Source organism: Macaca mulatta, chromosome 8, assembly GCF_049350105.2.
Source record: "Macaca mulatta isolate MMU2019108-1 chromosome 8, T2T-MMU8v2.0, whole genome shotgun sequence".
NCBI classification, from domain to species: Eukaryota; Metazoa; Chordata; class Mammalia; order Primates; family Cercopithecidae; genus Macaca; species Macaca mulatta.
Window position 1 is genome coordinate 18694877 of NC_133413.1, and position 17929 is coordinate 18712805.

A 17929-nucleotide genomic window follows, 5' to 3' on the forward strand; every position below is an offset into this window, starting at 1 on the left:
GATAACAAAATTATTTGAGAGATATTGGGTATCCCTATTCTGTTTCTTTTATTGAAGCTAACTTTCAAATTGTGATTTATTTTTAAGCGTGCTGATGACATCACAAGTTTAGTAACAGATACTACACTTCTTGTACACTTTTTTGGAAAGAAAGGAAAAGCTGAGCTCAACTTTGAAGATTTTTATAGGTGAGCTTATTTTTATATTTTTATTAAAAATTATTAGCCTACTGAAATCAGAAGGATCTTTAGACATTGTCTAGTACAGCAATACTCACCTCCTTTGTTACTTTAATCTTAAATAAGATCCTCTGTATAATAAATACCCACATTTATAGTACCTACATACCAGTGGTTATATTGATAATTATAACAGGAAGTTACTGAACGATTTTTTAAAATTCCAGATATCTGAATTGTTGTCTTCTATATAGTCAGAAGAAAGTATGTTACCAATTCCTTGTCTCAATAAGCTGCAGTGATAGTAACAAGTAGTTTAAGTATCATTACTACTCTGCAAGGTACTTTGTTATCCCCAGGTTATAGATGAGGAAACTACACCCCTGAAAGGCTAGGTTATTTGCCCCAGGTGCTACCACCATTAAGTGGTAAAGCCTCATAGATCCTGTGCTCTTTTCATTCTCATTTACAGGGAGGAACTTTGTTAATCTTTGTGTCATCATACAATTATTTCCATGTAACCTTTCCTGGGACAGTGAGTATTTCATCATCTCCTGTTATCATAACTCTTTATTTATCTTTTTATTCTTTGTTACATTTTTTGTCATAGATTCATGGATAATCTCCAAACAGAAGTTCTAGAAATAGAATTCCTTTCCTACTCTAATGGAATGAATACCATCAGTGAAGAAGATTTTGCTCATATTCTTTTACGATATACAAATGTGGAAAATACGTCAGTATTTTTAGAAAATGTGCGTTACAGTATACCTGAAGAAAAGGTATCTCATCCTCATATTTAGTTGGTTATGTTACTGTTTTGTAATATGTGCCTATAAAACACATTGCCCTTTTGTTAGTTCTTTTGCTTCTCTGTGGATTAAAAGATATCTTGGATATATTTCATTCTGTGTCCTAAGTGCTGTGGCTACACTTTCAAAAATAAATTAATTGTAAATTCTGGGTACATATCCACATTTTTCTTAGGTATTTCGAAACTCCTTTAGGCTACTACCAATTGTTTTATTCAAATTAACAATATCATTTTTCAGGAGAATTCCACTTAGCTATATGCTTTGACTACTACCTAAACATCACCTCATAAAAAAGTTTATGTTGACATCATTTCTGTCACACTCTATTCCTTTCCATAACACCCTTAATAAAAGGTCATTTGAAGACCACCATTGATGAGTGAGTGATCTTATCATCAGCTGAAGTGAAGTTTTTCAAAGAGTTTGGATGGCAGGAATGGTTAAGAACCTGGGACAACTGATTGTCTATTTGTTTAGTAACAAATGTGTTGTCAGCGCTTCTGAACAGTTGCATTATCTAGTGGTATTTGAATGCATCACTGCAACCAAATAGAACTAGTGTTACAAGTACCTCTTCAAGCGTGGGATGTTTTAGATATATTGCCTTCTATTTGTGTTTAGACAAGGATCAGGTTAATCATCCAAGAAAAACTTGCAAATAGTTTTACTTTGTTTAGAATGGATACACTGTGACAATGTTAACAGTTCTCCATTTCCTCTAAGGAATGGAAAAAAAAAAAAAAAAAGACTTGTTACATTTGGCAATTAGTTTACGATATCTCTGAATTAGAGTACTTTTTATCTGTTTTCCATGTAAAACGGAATTTTTCCAATTCATAGGTACTTCCCTAAAAATAAATATTGAAAATCGTACTACCCTAGTAGTGCAATTTTTCCAGCTACTGGGGTATTACTTAGGGCCTTGAATCTGCATTTTTTTTTGCTTTTATTAAATGGAAACATTAAAATCTGTAACTTAAAAGGTTAAGTTTTTTAAAGTTAAATTCAGTTTCTGAACAATTCCAATTTCTAGATGTATCTTAAGCACCACAAATGATTACTTGTAGAAATGGAAAATTTTGCACGTGAACCAAAATTAATTGATTCTCATTGATTTTGATTTTTTTTTTTCTACATTATCTCATCAATGCTCAGAGCAGCCTTCTAGGCTTGACAGCATTCTTTGGCATCTTTCTTTTACAACAATGGAAGCTGAGGCTTTCAGATACTTAGACCCTTGTCCAAGGATTCAAATCCAAGGCTTTCTAAGCCAATGATATTCTTACCACGCTCCACTTATGTCTTTCCCTTCCTTCCACCTACTTAACTCTTCCCCTTCTTTCCATCTCTCATCTCCTTCTCTCCAGAAGAGTAACAGCTACTAATATTTGAATAGCACTTTACATTTCTAAATTACTTTCATTTTCATTTGTTTACCTAGCAGATATTTATTGAGCATCTACTATTTGCTTGGCTTTATTCCAACCACTGGGGCTAAAGTGGCAACATAAGCAAAGTCCTTCTCTCATGGAAATATATCTTAGTGGAGAGACAAAATAAACAAGTAAAAAAAGATATACTTTCAGTTCTGATAAATGTTATGAAAGGGAGCAAGAGTCATGGGGACCGGAAAAGAAAGTAGACTGTCAGGAAGGGCTTTGCTGAAGAGTGAAAAGGTAGCTTCTGGGGAGAGACTATGAAGAATGAGCTATGCAAAGTTCTGGTAAAGTCTTCCAGGTAGAGGTAACAGCAAATGCCAAGGACCTGAGGACAGAAAAGCTCAGTTTATTTGAGAAAATGCCAAAAGTTAAAGTAAGTGGACAGGAAAATTGGAGATGAGTAAGGAAAGGTGGATATGGGTCAAATCTTTAAGATTCTGTAGGCTAAGGTAAGAAGTTTAGTCTTTATTCAAATAGTGATTCTAAAAGTGATGGGAAGCCATTATAATGTTTAAACTTTAAAGCAGGAAGTCAGCAAACTACCCGACTTCCTAATTTTGTAAGTAAAATTGTATTGGAACACAGCCATGCTCGTTCGTTTAATATACTGTCTGCAGCTGATTTTGCACCATAATGGTAAAGTTGAGGCAACAGAGACCATGTAGCCAGTGAAAATGAAAATATTGACTCTCTGGCCCTTTACAGAAGAAGTTTGTGAACCTTGCTTTAGAGCATAGGCATGATACTCATTCAGCAAATATTCAACAAGTATTGACAATCAACTGTGACACTTAGATGTGGTCTAATTCATGCACCAGATATCTGATTCATGTTTCAAAAGATATCTTGGCTGCTACATAACAGAATAGGTTTTAGGTGGCCTGGGTTTGAAAGGAAGAGACAGGTTAAGATACTGTTATAGGTGCCCAGGCAATAGAAAAGCATGGCTTGGACCAGGGTAAGAGTAGGGAAAAGGGGTCAGATATTGATTGGATCATTTAAAAAGTAGAGCCGATAGTACCTGTTCATGGATTATATTTCATTATAAGAGAAAAAGGAATCAAGAACTCCTAGGGCTTTGGCTTGAACCACAAGCTGAAACAGTGCCATTTGCTGAGCTAAGCAAAACCATGAATTTAGGGTTAGGAGGGAATCAAGAGTTTTCTTAGGAAGCAGTCATATTTTAGATTCCTAATAGTTATCTAAATGAAAAATTAAGCAGGCAGGTTGGATATGTGAATCTAGCAGTCAAGGGTACAGTCAGGATGACTGATTAGTAGTCATTAGTGTTTAAACCTCCACATTGTCTGCAGCTTAAACTTCTCCCCTGAATTTCAGGCTTTTACATTGTACTACCTACTCAGCATCTTCACTTGAAGATCCAATAGATATCTCAGGCTTAATGGTTACAAACCTGAACTACTGGTCATTCCCATAAAACTTGTTCCACAAACCATCTTCCCTCTTTCAGTTCATACAAACTCGGTTCTTCTCAGTTCTTGTGGCCAAAATTTTGGACTCCCTCTTTTCACATTCTACATATAATCAGTGTATCAGCAAATCCTATTGATACTACCTGTATAAGAATTTAACCACTCCTAGCCACCTCCACTGCTATCATCCGAGTAATCATTCTGTCTTGCCTGGATTATTGGAATTTCCTCCCAGATCATCCTCCAACTTTGCCTCCCTGCAATCTGTTCAGCATTTAGCATTCACGGAAATGCTTTTGACTGTGATTTCGATCATACCACGGTAAGATCGCCACTCTTCTCAAAGTAAAAGCCAAAATCCTTACAGTGGCTCCTACACACACTGCTCCCTCATTACCTTTGACCTCACTTCCTATATTCTGATCCTGCTCGCTCACTCTGCACCAACCACAGAAACTCTTTACTGTTTCTCAAATCTTCTGTCTTGGGGCTTTGTATATGTTTTCCCCTCTGACAAGAATGTTCTTCCCTTAATAGCCACATGGCTCATTATGCTATTTCTCAATGATGCCTACCCTTTCTAATATATAAATAATAGCCTATTATATGAATAATATATAACCTATTATATAAATGATACTCCCTCTCCTGGCATTCCTTATTCCTTCCTACCTTAATCTGTTTTTATTTCCATAGCATTTTCATATTCTAACATACTGTATAATTTGCTTATTTCATTATACAAATATATTTTATGTATATGTATGCAAATATATATATTATGTTGAACTCCTGTTAATTGATGGATAGATGGTATTTTAAAATGTAGAACTTGAAGCTTTTTTGTTTGTATGAATTTTACCTACAGAGATATTCACTCATGATGAAGTGGCATATGTACAAGGTTATTCATTATAATGTTGTTTGTAATAGTAACCGGTTGGAAATGCCTAAATGTCTTTCAGTAAGTCGCTAATCAAATATATCATGATATATCTATAGAATGGAATATGGTGCAGCTGAAAAGAGATCAAAGAAATTCTTTACTAGCGTAGAACTATCTCCAAGATATACTAAGTGTGAAAAGGGCATGATTTAGAGCCATTTGTAGAGTATAAAAACATGCTAACTCTAGAAGGATTCATGGGACTAGAAAATGGTTCCTCTAAGGAAAGAAACTACATGGCTAAGGGTGGAAGGGGGATTTTGTGCTATACAATCTTTGGGCCTTTTGAATTTTGAAGAAGTGAATACATTGTCATATTAAATAAATAATTTAAAAATTTTTTAAATGCCATGGGACTAGGTAAACTTATCTAGGAGATAATGTAGATAGTGACCAGAGGGATGGAAAGATGGCTTCTCATACTAACCATGTAATGCAAATGTTAACAAGAAAGTAGTATAATTATTGTTATTAAGCTTTAAGGAAATGGATATTCAGAAAGATTTAAGTGGCTTACCTTAGATCATTCAGCCAGTAAATTTCGGAGTTTGGATTTATTTCTCCTAACCTTTTAAACTCATTTCTATTTCTGAAAGTTATTATATAGTTGCCATTTACATCAGTTACCAATTAACTTTGAACGGTATGTATTGTGGCATAATTTATGGGATCAGCATGAATTTTGTGCTGAAAACAAACCTGGCTTATATACACTTGAAAGCCTCATAAGACCATGTTTTCTGAATGTGTTTGTATTTAGTCAATACTATATTGTAATGATTTGTTTGGATTTTTCGAGTTAGTCTTTTCCTAGTCTTTTGTTTTTTATTTTATTGAGGTAAAATTTATGTAACAAAAAATTAACTGTTTTAAACTGAATAATTCAGTGGGATTTAGTGAATTCACAATATTGTGCAACTGCCACCTCCTTCTACTTCTAAACCATATTCCTCATACCAAAAGTAAGCCCCGTACCTATGATGCAGACCCTTCCCATTTCCTTCTCTCCTCAGTCCCTGGCAACCATCACTCTGCTTTCTGTCTCTGTGGATTTACTTATTCTAGATATTTCATATAAATGGAATCATACAGCATGTAGCCTTTTTGTTTGGCTTCTTTCATAGTATTTTTATTATTCACTTTTATTTGTTTCAAGAAATGGGGTCTTTCTCTGCCACCAGGCTGGAGTGCAGTGGTGCAACCATAGCTCACTGCAGCCTCAAACTCCTTGGCTTAAGTGATTCTACCACCTTAGCCTCGCGGGTAGCTGGGACTATAGGCATGTACCACTGTGCCTGGCTTTTTTTTTTTTTTTTTTTTTTTGCCTAGGCTTGTCTCAAACTCCTGACTTCAAGTGATCCTCCCATCTCAACCTCCCAAAGTAGTGGGATTACAGGGGTGAGCCACCATACCTGGTCTCATAGTGTTTTTGAGGTTCATCCACACTGTAGTATGTATCACTATTTCATTCTTTGCTATGGCTGAATAATAATAGTCCATTTTATGTACATACCACAATTTGTTTATCCATTCGTCCTTCCATAGACATTTGGGCTATTTCTGCCTTTGGCTATTGTGACTGGTACTGCTATGAATATATGTGTACATGTAGTTTTGATTTGTATTTTCCCGGGGAGTAATTATATTCAGCATCTTTTTATATGCTTATTGGCCATTTCTTTGGAGAAATGATTTTTCAAGTCCTTTGTCCATTTTAAAATTAGGTTGTTTATCTTTTTGTTACTGCTTTGTACATGTTCTTTACATAAACTGAATTCTAGAGTCTTATCAGATATATTATTTGCAAATATTTTCTCCCATTTTGTGGATTGTCTTTTCACTTTATTTTTATTATTTATTTTTAATTGTTTTCTACAGACAGGGTCTCACTCTGTTGCCCAGGCAGGAGTGCAGTGGCACGATCATACTCACTGCAACCTCAAACTCCTCAGCTCAAGTGATCCTCTTGCCTCAGCTTCCCAAGTAGCTAGGAGTACAGTCCCGTGCTACCACACCCAGCTAATTTTGATAGTGTTCTTTAATGTACATGTTTTTAGTTTGATGAAATCTAATTTATCTATTTTTATATTGTTCCTTATGTGTTTGGTGTCATATTTAAGCAGTTGTTGGAAATTCAAGGCCATGAAGTTTTGTCTAGTTATTTTGTAAGTCTTATAGCTTTAACTATTAAATTTAGAACTTTGATCTGTTTTTAGTTAGTTTTCATAAATGGTTTGAAGTTAGGGTCTAGCTTCTTTCTTTTGCATGTGGATATCCACTTGTCATAGCACCATTTATTGAAGAAACAATTCCTTCCCCAATAAATGGTATTGACATCTATATTAGTTCATTTTCACACTGCTATAAAGAGATGCCTGAGACTGGCATCTTTTTATAAAGGAAAAAGCTTTAATTGACCCAGTTCTACATGGCTAGGGAGGCCTCAGAAAACGTATACTCATGGCAGAAGGCAAAGAAGAAGCAAGTATCTTCGTCACAAGGCAGCAGGAGAGAGAGAACACACAGGAAAAACTGACATTTATAAAACCATCAGATCTCATGAGAATTCACTCACTATCATGAGAACAGCACGGGGTGAACCGCCCCCATAATCCAGTCGCTTCCCTCCCTCAACATGTGGGGATTATAGGGCCCTCTCTCCCTGGACACATGGCGATTGCAATTTGAGATGAGATTTGGGTGGGGCACAGAGGCAAACCATACCCACATCTTTATTGAAAGTCAGTTGACCATAGATATTTATTTCTGTACTCTCAGTCCATGTGTTTTTTGATGCTTTCAGGTTTTCAGTTATCATTGTTAGAAATGGCCACACCCCTTTTGTCTGCCCTTCTCCCAGACTGTCTGTCCCTCTTGGCCATTAAGAAACATTGCTTTAAATTACCTCCATCAAAATAAATGTCCCATTTGTTATTTTATAATTTTATATTTCTAAACACGAAGTGTTTATACAAAAGAATGATGTATGTTCTGAATATGACCTCTTTCCAAACATGAGAACCATGTGTTGAAAAATCTGTTAAGTTCAGACATTGAACATTATAGTCTATCATTTTTAAATTTATTTCTTAATTTCATGCCTGCCCCCCAATATATTGATATTTTTGTTTTCCCTTTATTTAAAAAGATCCCATCCTCGTGTGTTTTACTCCTACTAACAGTAGCCTGTCACCCAGAGACTGCTGTTATGGCAGCAGGTCGCAGCATAAACTGGTGCAGAACCACAGCAGTGACCAGTTTTTTTGGCAACAAGCTCTCCACATCAAGACACCCTTTCTGGTGCAGCTCTCCTAACATTCAAACAGCCTTCTGCAGAAAACATGACGGGTGGGATAGGGTCACAAAGCAGGATCCAAGATTGGAATGGTATTAAATGAATGTAAGGAAAGGAAAGTAAAAAATGTGAGGAGAAAAGACAGTAAGGATTCTCACGTTGCAAGTAAAAGATGAGTTGTAATTGAAGTAACATGTATCAAAAGCTGGGTGTTTAGGTAATAAACCATTTGATCTAATCAGTACCTGGCTTATATGGAACTAGACCCCTGTGGTTCTTTCCCCGGCCTTCCAACACAGCCTTGTTACTGTCCCTTCCCCTTTCACCTTCATATTAAATAGGAATTTGTTAGGTCTCAACTCGCGGCCTTCTGATCTTCTCTCTGTGCTCTTTCTTAATTATGTTAATTTGCTGCGGAGAACACATTACCTAAATGCAGCTCCTCTTGTCCAAATGTGTATTCGCTGAGATACATGGTACTTATTTCAAAGACTTTCCCTATTCAACTGAAGTAACAGCAATGGCAATAATTGCAGTTTGTACACATGACATTCCAGAAGAGGCCACCCTGACCACCGGTCTTTTACATGATCCCACAGCAGCCCAGTGTGGAGGCACCCAGAACTGTATCTCTGAGGTCACTGCACTTCCTGCTGCTGCCCTGGCAGTGCTATAGTGACAGGGACAAGTGTGAATACACTGCGTTGGCATGGAGTCAGCACTTTGATTTTGCATTGTCATTATAAAGACATTCATAATCTAATGCTGATGCTGAATCACATTTGAGGAATACATGTGCAGGGCAAACTTTTTTATGGCTTTTTTTCTGTTTTTTTTTTTTTTTCTTGTATTTACCTTACAAGGTTAAAAAAAAATCAGGCCTAAAATAGAGAATTTTCAAAATTGAAACTTTCTAATTCTTTTTTATTGGAGCTTTTTTTTTTTTAATTTTGTGCTGATTGGACAGTGTTTAAAAAATATTTTTACCTATTATTGTAATGGTAGCAGGCAGCACTACCCAGTGTAACTAAGTCTGAGTGAATTTTACATTCCAGTTGGAGAACAACTCCAAAATGTGCCCTAGAAATGTTTACTTACAAGACACATTGCAAATGCTTTATCTGTTTTTTTCTCTTACGTGTAGATACTTATTTTAATAAATTTGGCAATACTAAATGTATTTTCATTTCCTTTCCTAATACAGGGCATCACATTTGATGAATTCAGGTCATTTTTCCAGTTTTTAAACAACCTAGAAGATTTTGCAATAGCCTTGAATATGTATAACTTTGCAAGTCGTTCTATAGGGCAAGGTAAGTAATCATTTACAAAAATTAAAAGCAAGAAGTAATACTATGTTGTTTCTATAGATTTTGTCAACCAATTAATTAAATATGACATATCACCCGTCAACTTGTGTGAAAGTCCGGTGTATACTTTCAATGACAAGTCAGTTCTGGTACTTGTCAGAAAACAGCCATGAGGAAGAAACCTCTTGGCCACTGGGTGACCTTGAGGGACTTGCGTCTACCTTTGGAAGAACCAGCTGGTCATGCCCTGTTCTCACAGGATGGTATTTATTTTACTAATTTAATGCCTGCCGACTCAGAAACTGGAATTTTCTCAGCAGAGGAACCTCTCAGCCATGGACTTACATTACCCAACTAACCTGTAAAACTGAGTATCAGTTTTGTGTAATTTTCAAAGAAATACAGTGGTCATAGAATTCAGAATGCTGGTGTCCGCAGAGCCAGCTGTCTTTGGCTGTAGGTGGACTAAGAAGCCAAGCCCTTTTCCTAGGATCCTGTGGCCATGATCACCTTCCCTCCCCTCATGGCCATGTCCTTTTTAAAACATCCTGCCATATGGGGACTTTGTTTGTCTTTAAGGTGATTTTACCTGTCTCTCCCATAATCTAATGTATGTTAATGCACAAGCTTAAACCCCAGAGGACAGTCTTTTTTTTTATTATGTTTTAGAGAGAAGCCAAACTGTAGTCCCTAAGTGCTGATGATAATTATCTCTTTCCCAAAACCATAGATACTGATTTCATTATGTGGCCTTATTCATTTATTCATTGAATAAGAGAAACGTGAAAAATTTTATATTTTACCCTTTCTGTAGTTTGGATGTTCAAATAACACATATGCTCAACCCATTTTAGTGTTTTAAAGCCAAAACCTTTGGGAACTCTGCCTCTATAGACTAACCTTTACTGCTGTGATAAACCTAATCAACCTGTGAAGAAACAAATCAGTATCTGGTTACTGGGTTCAGAATAGAAAAGATGTTTGTTTTTTAGAACCGGGAAATGAAATAGTTGATGGTGTCGCCTGTCTTGCAGGCGCTAGAAATACATCCATCTCTTTTTGCCACCACAAGTATCTTTATTCAGGTTATTACTTTTTAAAAGGAATATTGCAGTAGCCACCAAAGTGACAATCCTGCTACTAATTACTTTCCTCTTTGATGTTTCCTACACACCTGACAGAATAATCTTCCTTAAAAAATTAACTTTTCTATGACACATCTGCAATGGAAAACTCTTAAGTTTTCCGATTGCCTATTGAAGAACGTTCTGGTTCCCTGCCTCAAAGTGCCTGTGCAGAGCTTCTCCGTATCCTAGATGTCCCCGGCTCCACCCAGACCAGCCTCCCTGTTTTCTGAAAGTACTTTATGCCCTTCCACCTCCCCGCATGCCTTGGTTCATTCATGTTATCTCATCTGCCATTTCTGTCATCCCTATAAACTGAAATTGTCCTTTTGTGTTCAGCTCAAAGACAAAATCACAGCCTTTTCTTAACCACTGCCTTTCTCTCCCTTCTCCCTGCTCCACGCTACACACAGAAGCGATCACTCATCTCCAGATTCTCATAGCATTTAATTGGTACTTTTTGTGTGGCCCCGTGTAATGATTATTTGGGCAAGGGTCTCATTTCCCTTCTGAACCGTAAGTTTCTTGAAAACCTATTCGTCTTACTAACTTCTAAAGTATCTGTCACTGAGAGTAGGTGCTCATTAAACATTCATTGAATATGAATGCATTATTAACCTAAGATACAGCTGATGCTTGGCTCTTTTCATTTAAACCACAAAAATTTTTATTACCTGAAAGACAGCATGATTAATGGAAAGCCATGTTGCCTAAGATTATGATTCACATTTAGAAAACAACTTCTTTTACAGCCTTTCTAGTAATTAACACATACTGTAAAAATAATAAGTCTATTCTTTTTCTATGTGACATTTATCTAGATGAATTTAAACGTGCCGTCTATGTAGCTACTGGACTCAAACTTTCACCACATTTAGTGAACACCGTCTTCAAGATTTTTGATGTTGACAAAGATGATCAATTAAGTTACAAAGAATTTATTGGAATTATGAAAGACAGACTCCATAGAGGATTCCGGGTAAACCTATACGTTTTAAACCTATTGATATCCTTTTTAAAGTCTGAGGGAAATAAATCCATCTTAGGTGAAAAATAATTCGTCTTAATTTCTTAAGGATATAAACATGAATGCTTTATTTGAAAAGAAAAAAACGTAGGTCTTACTTCCCTTAAAAAACAATTTGAGGTGATAAAAGAGAATTCTTTTCTAAAAATACGAAATCAGTTTGACCTTATAATAATTTACTTTCATATTCAATCTAATGTCTTCATCCTAGTTTTTGGAAGAAAAATGTTACCAAATATTTTCAAAAAATTTAGTCTGCATATTAGCTTTTTGGACTTGGTACTATACAAATAAATATCATTATTTGTCATTTTGTTTTATTTTTATTTTATTCTTTTAGAGACAGGGTCTCACTCTGCCACCCAAGCTGGAGTGCAGTGGCATGATCATAGCTCACTGCAGCCTTGAGCTCCTGGGCTTAAGTGAGCTTCCTGCCTCAGCCTCCCAAGTAGCTGGGACTATAGGTGCATGCCACCATGCCTGGCTAATTTATAATTTATTTTAGTAGCAACGAGGTCACTCTGTTGCCCAGCCTGGTGTTGAACTCCTGGGCTCAAGCAAAACTCCTGCCTCGACCTCCCAAAGTGCTAAGATTACAGGAATGAACCACCGCACCTGGCCACTATTTCTTATTTTAGATGAGACAGATTACCTCTAGGTAGCTTGACACTCTTTTGTTACTGCATAATCAGTACTTTTTAATGTGAAAAATAAGTTAAACATTTTTTGTCTATTGAAATCTTACAGTAAAAACTAATTACCAGAAATTCAGTGATTTTTTTCCCCAAGAAACACGTTTTAAAGCTAGAAATATAGTATGAATCAGTAAATGTGTACACATGTAACATATTATGGATGTGCCCCAAATAGAAAAAGAGAAAAAATATTCTATTAAAATTAAGAACTAGAATATTCAATCTTCCCTCTTTCTAAAATATCCCTAAGTTTTATACTTTTTTTTTTTTTTTCTTGAGACAAAGTCTTGCTCTGTTGCCCCGGCTGGAGCGCAGTGGCGTGATCTTGGCTCACTGCAAGCTCTGCCTCCCAGGTTCAAGTGATTCCCTTGCCTCAGCCTCCTGAGTGGCTGGGACTACAGGTGTGCATCACCGCACCCGGGTAATATTTTAATAGAGACAGGGTTTTGCCATTTTGGCCAGGCTGGTCTCAAACTCCTGACCTCAAGTAATCCTTTCCCTTTGGCCTCCCAAGTGCTGGGATTACAGGCATGAGCCACCACACCTGGCCAGTATTATACATTTTAAAAGAGAAAAAGTTATATATCTAAAACCTCAAGATTCATCTTAGACAGTGTTTTTACAGATTTTTAATGACTTTTAAGTCCAAGCTACTTGAGTAAAGATGCTGTGTACTTAACTGCCACCTGGTGGTTAGTTGTCAACATTTTCGATGGTGCCAGAAGTACTTGAAACAACATACATTGAAATCATTTATTTTGCCTCAAAAATTTTAGAGTAGCAAAGTCAAATTAAATATAAAGTACGCTAGAAATGTTTGACACTGGCTCTCTTAAGTGTTACATTTTTATTTTTATTTATTACATATCTGTGGCCTTTATCATTTTATTTACATTTGCACTTTTTTTAATTTTTATTTTTAATCTACAAATAGTAGCATATAAATATGTATTTATGGGGTAAATGTGATATTTTGATTATATATAGTGGAATGATTATATCAAACTTATTAATAAATCCATCAGCTCACATACTTATTTTGTTCTGAGGACATTTTAAATGTACTTTTTAAAAACAGTTTTGAAATGTGAAGTACATGATTACTAACTATTGTCACCTTACTGTACGATAGATCTCAAAAACATATTCCTCCTGTCTAACTGGAACTTTGAATCCTTTGGTCAACTTCTCCCCTTTCCTCCCCAATCCCCCAACCCTTTAGCCTCTGGTAACTAACATTCTACTCTCCACTTCCATGAGTTTGACTTTTTAGATTCCACATATAAGTGAAATCATGCTGCATTTGTCTTTCTGTACATTTGCACACTTTGTCTTCTATTCTACAGGGTTATAAAACAGTCCAGAAGTATCCCACTTTCAAATCCTGCCTGAAGAAAGAACTTCATAGCAGATAAGTATGTTAGCTTCTATTTGTCTAAATTTGTTCAGTAACAGTAGGGATCATAATTTATTTTTCTGTTATAACATTTAGAAAGTACCTGAAAGAAATACAATTATCTAATTTATTTTTAATTTTTAAGTGATTAGAGTATCTTGATGGAAAAATTTTACGTTAAACCTGAAGTTCTGTATGTGAGCAGACACAATGTAATAAATCCAAATTGGACTTGTATAATATAGGATAATTAGCACCCAAAGAATATTTGCGACTGTTTTATAGGATCATGATTCTGAGCATCCACAAAAAATAACAGCTTTTTTTTTTAGTTATTTTAGTTGTCTGGCATTATATTAAGTATTCTTCCACAGGTGGTATCTCATTTAATTCTCACAGATATCCCATTTAACAGCAGAGAAAAATCAATGTTTAACAAGTAACTCGCATAGGATAACTTGCTAGTCAGTGGAAAACCAGAATTCATTCTATCCTATTCATTTATTATTTCCTATTTATTATATCTTATTATTCTTTACCACATTTTATGTATTATTTATGACCCAAAGAAATGCATCAAACTTGTTTCCAATCTCCAAGTGAGGGTTTTTTTTTTTCTTTTTTCTTTCAAAAGTCAACTGTAGCTATAAAATTTTGGTCAGTTGTGGGTTTTTATTAGTTAGATTTCTGCAATGGAGATTTTGCTGTTTGTTTAAAAATGTTTGCAAGTATATTCATGTATATGTTTCTTGCTGTTTTTCTCAAGCTTGAAGCATAGATAGATAGATAGATAGATAGATAGATAGATAGATAGATAGAGGTGTTTCCCGAAGAGGTTCTTCAGCACATCAATGCATACTTAAAAAGGAAAAAAAAAAAAAAAGAGTTGCTTAGTCAAGTTTAAGAAATATAATAAAAATGGTTAAATAAGTTTCTTTCCCCACAGAGTTTATTAGATTGTAATATGCTACTATTCATTTTGTCTTGCCAAAAGGAAATGGCAGTATTCGGCATTTTGCAAATTAGGTGTGGGATCTGTTGTTTTATGGAGCCCATTTTGGGAAATACTCATCTAAAATGTTTAGAGGCAAGCAGGCTTACTTATTTGTCTAGGGTGGTAACCCTTGTAGCTGAGTTAACAAAAGAAGTCAGGTCTTCCTAATCTGCATTTTAAGGAATTTTAAACTGCCTTATAAATTCTTAAACTAAACGTTTAAAAAAAAGGAGGACCATTGACCATTGACTGCTATGTCCACACGGGTAGTGCCCCCGACCGACTTGTAGTAGTATCACACTGGCTTCACCGATTCTAAGTAATAGTGCATAGAGCCATACCTGGAAGTGGCTGCCTTTTTCTAAGCCTAAGACTGAGGATTGCACAAATTACTAAACAAAACACTCAGCTTTTAAGTCTTTGTGTCTTATACTTTATGTAGGGTGTTTCTGTTGAGTTCCTTACTGTTTCATATTATTATAAGAATATTTGATTAACACTATCACCTCAGAATTATGTCTTAAATAAATACTGCTTTTGTGTTACTATTTTTTTAATTAGATACTCCTAAAACAAAGTTTAAAGGATTACTATCGGTGTGACAAATAACAAGAAGCAAAATTTTCAGAGTGGAAGCAGGTCTGAGGTCAGAAGAAGTAGAGGATGAAGGAAAAGGTGAATGCTATGAAATTGATATTTTTTCTGGAACTGAATTCTTAAATATAAAACAGATAAAATGCATCTTGTTACTACAAATGTTATATATATAAAATCAAGCCGAGTTTTTGCCTTGATTTGCTGAACTCTGCACTTTTTCATTCCCTTCAGAAGTACATAAATACTTCCGGTGACTACATATGAATGTATTTTCAATATTTATTTATTAATTTATTCATTAGAAGTTTGCCTCGTTTCAAAATAATTTATGACTCATGGAATGTTGATCGCCTAAAAATGAACATTGCATTTTCTCTGATTTTGGACTGTGAACTTATTTTTGGAGATGAATATTGCTTGAGATTTATAAGACCCTTAGAATTATTATTAAATTCCTGTTATTTTCCCAGTTTTTAATTACACTGAGATAATTTTGAAAACAAATAGAAATTAAGCTACTATATAAAACGATTGTTTACATGTACTTTTAACTTTTAAAAGTACGTAATTAACATATGTTGTTTGACTTGTATAAAGTTTTTAAAAATTTTTGTTCATTTGCCAAAGTCAACAGAATGTCTGTTATTCTTTTATGTATACAGTAAAGCAATTTAAAGTGTAGAATTTTTTTCCCCAAAAAAGTCATGTGTTGATAGTAGAAGCAGTGGTAGTTGTTGTAACAGTAATCATTGTCATTGTCATTATCTTCTTAAACATGAAGCTGCTCCTAATTGTAGGTGGTACACATTAATAACACTAGTGAAAATAATGTCTTACACTCTGTAACTTATTGCATATTGTTAATATATGTCTAGCATCAAATGAGTATTGTAAAAGACTAATATAAAATGGTTTATAAGACTGATGTATATATTAAGTAGAAGCTAATATTTTGTTTCTTGCAAAAGGACCACATGCAAAAGTGATGCTAAACAGCCAGTAATAGTAATTTAAATATAATTATTATTTCAAAAGAATATGTCTTAAAAGGGAAAATAAAAACTTTCTGTTGAATCACAACAAAATTAGATTTGTACATAGAGAAACAATTTGATAATACTTAATAGACATCTGTTCAATTAAAAATGCTTAGTTTATACAAGAATACTACACAAAAATAGAACAACTAAATTAATATATTTACATATCACATATGGAAGATAAGTTCATTTATCTTCCTTTCTAAGACATATTTAATGTAGGTTACATACACTCCCAACTATTACTTTGCTTTTGCATATGAAAATAGAAAACACTGACTTTGTTTTTATAAGTTATTAAATGTGAAATTGATCTGCATCAGCTTATTTGTAAAAGTAATGTTATTTCCAAGAAAATGTTACTCTTAGCACTGATTTTGTATTTAGACTTTTTACATTCTTTATCCAATATTACTTATGACAGTAGCTTTAAAATATATTATTCATAATTTCAAGGATCCCATATAGTATAATAATTTAATTTCACTTTCTTTGACAGTTGATTTAATTGACTAAATGAAAATGCCTGCCAACTAATATAACATACCTCAGGTCTATTGTACCTTACACTGAATGTTCTCAGTATGATTTGGTACCTAAAGTAATTGAAAAAGATGCTGTTTCCTTTAATCCTTGACTATAAGTTAGAGTATGTTGCATACATGGCAAATCCTGCAAATATAGATTAAAAATTAAATTAGCCCATTGAAATCCTTTATAATTCTGTCATTCTCCCAAGGAAGAATACCACTGTACATATGCAATCTTTATTTTATTCTTTATTGCTTATCAGAGTGAGTGGATGAAAACATTTGTAGGGCTGCAACATAAATTAAAATGTGAATAAATAAATATCCTGATAAAATAGAAAAGAAAGTGGTAAATTACAGTAATTTCCTTCATGTTTTCACTCTTGAACTTTATCACCTTTAAGATGAGAGATAAAAATATCTCACTGAATTGTTGCTTATATCAATTTAAAATTTGCTAATGGTTTGGAAATAATGTACCAACTACATGTATGCTGTTATTGTCAGTGTTTCGTTCTATAGACTGTTCTTTGGAAAAATTTAGTTATACATAAAATTCACATTAAACTTTTTACAGAAAGCATACATGATAAAAAGTTTATGGTACTTCTCAGAATCATTTCATAATAATAAAGTTATTTAGCTTAAGTTCCAACTTACTGTTCTTATTATAAATTGCAAAGCAACCTGTCTTACGTTCTTACATTATCTTAAAATAAATATTCCTGCCCTTGAATCAAGAAACGTTGTACTTGGCTTTTATATGTATCTGTGGACTAATAATGACTTTCTGAAAATGTAACCTTCAAACTTTGGAAATCTTTATGGGTTACTAAACCTCTTTAGATTTTATTCCCTCTTCTGTGGCAACATATGCCAATGACATTTATCTCATCAACAACTTTATAGGTAAGTAAATCACAAAGCTATAAAGCCTCTCAAAGTATATTGCAGGAATTCCTAAATTATAGAACTATGGTCATTGGTACTGGAAAGCTTTTCAGAAAGTTTACATGTGACTTAATGGAATATTAATTTTGTAAGTATCATCTTACTAAGATAACAACTAGAAATGTTTCAGAATACAGTAGTTATTATCCTACTACTTA

The 17929-nt window shown here is 34.4% G+C and overlaps 1 protein-coding gene across 2 annotated transcripts in view; it reads left to right on the forward strand.

Moving 5' to 3' along the window:
* MICU3 (mitochondrial calcium uptake family member 3) overlaps positions 1–17564 on the forward strand; it is a 93292-nt gene extending 75728 nt beyond the window's left edge. For both annotated transcript variants that reach the window (XM_028852366.2, XM_028852369.2), the window contains 6 exons: positions 88–188; positions 790–961; positions 9312–9420; positions 11363–11520; positions 13610–13678; positions 15215–17564. In XM_028852366.2, the coding sequence (XP_028708199.2) occupies positions 88–188; positions 790–961; positions 9312–9420; positions 11363–11520; positions 13610–13678 (609 nt within the window). In that variant the 3' untranslated portion in view covers positions 15215–17564. The remainder of the gene's footprint in view (positions 1–87; positions 189–789; positions 962–9311; positions 9421–11362; positions 11521–13609; positions 13679–15214) is intronic.
* The last annotated feature ends 365 nt before the right edge of the window (positions 17565–17929 follow it).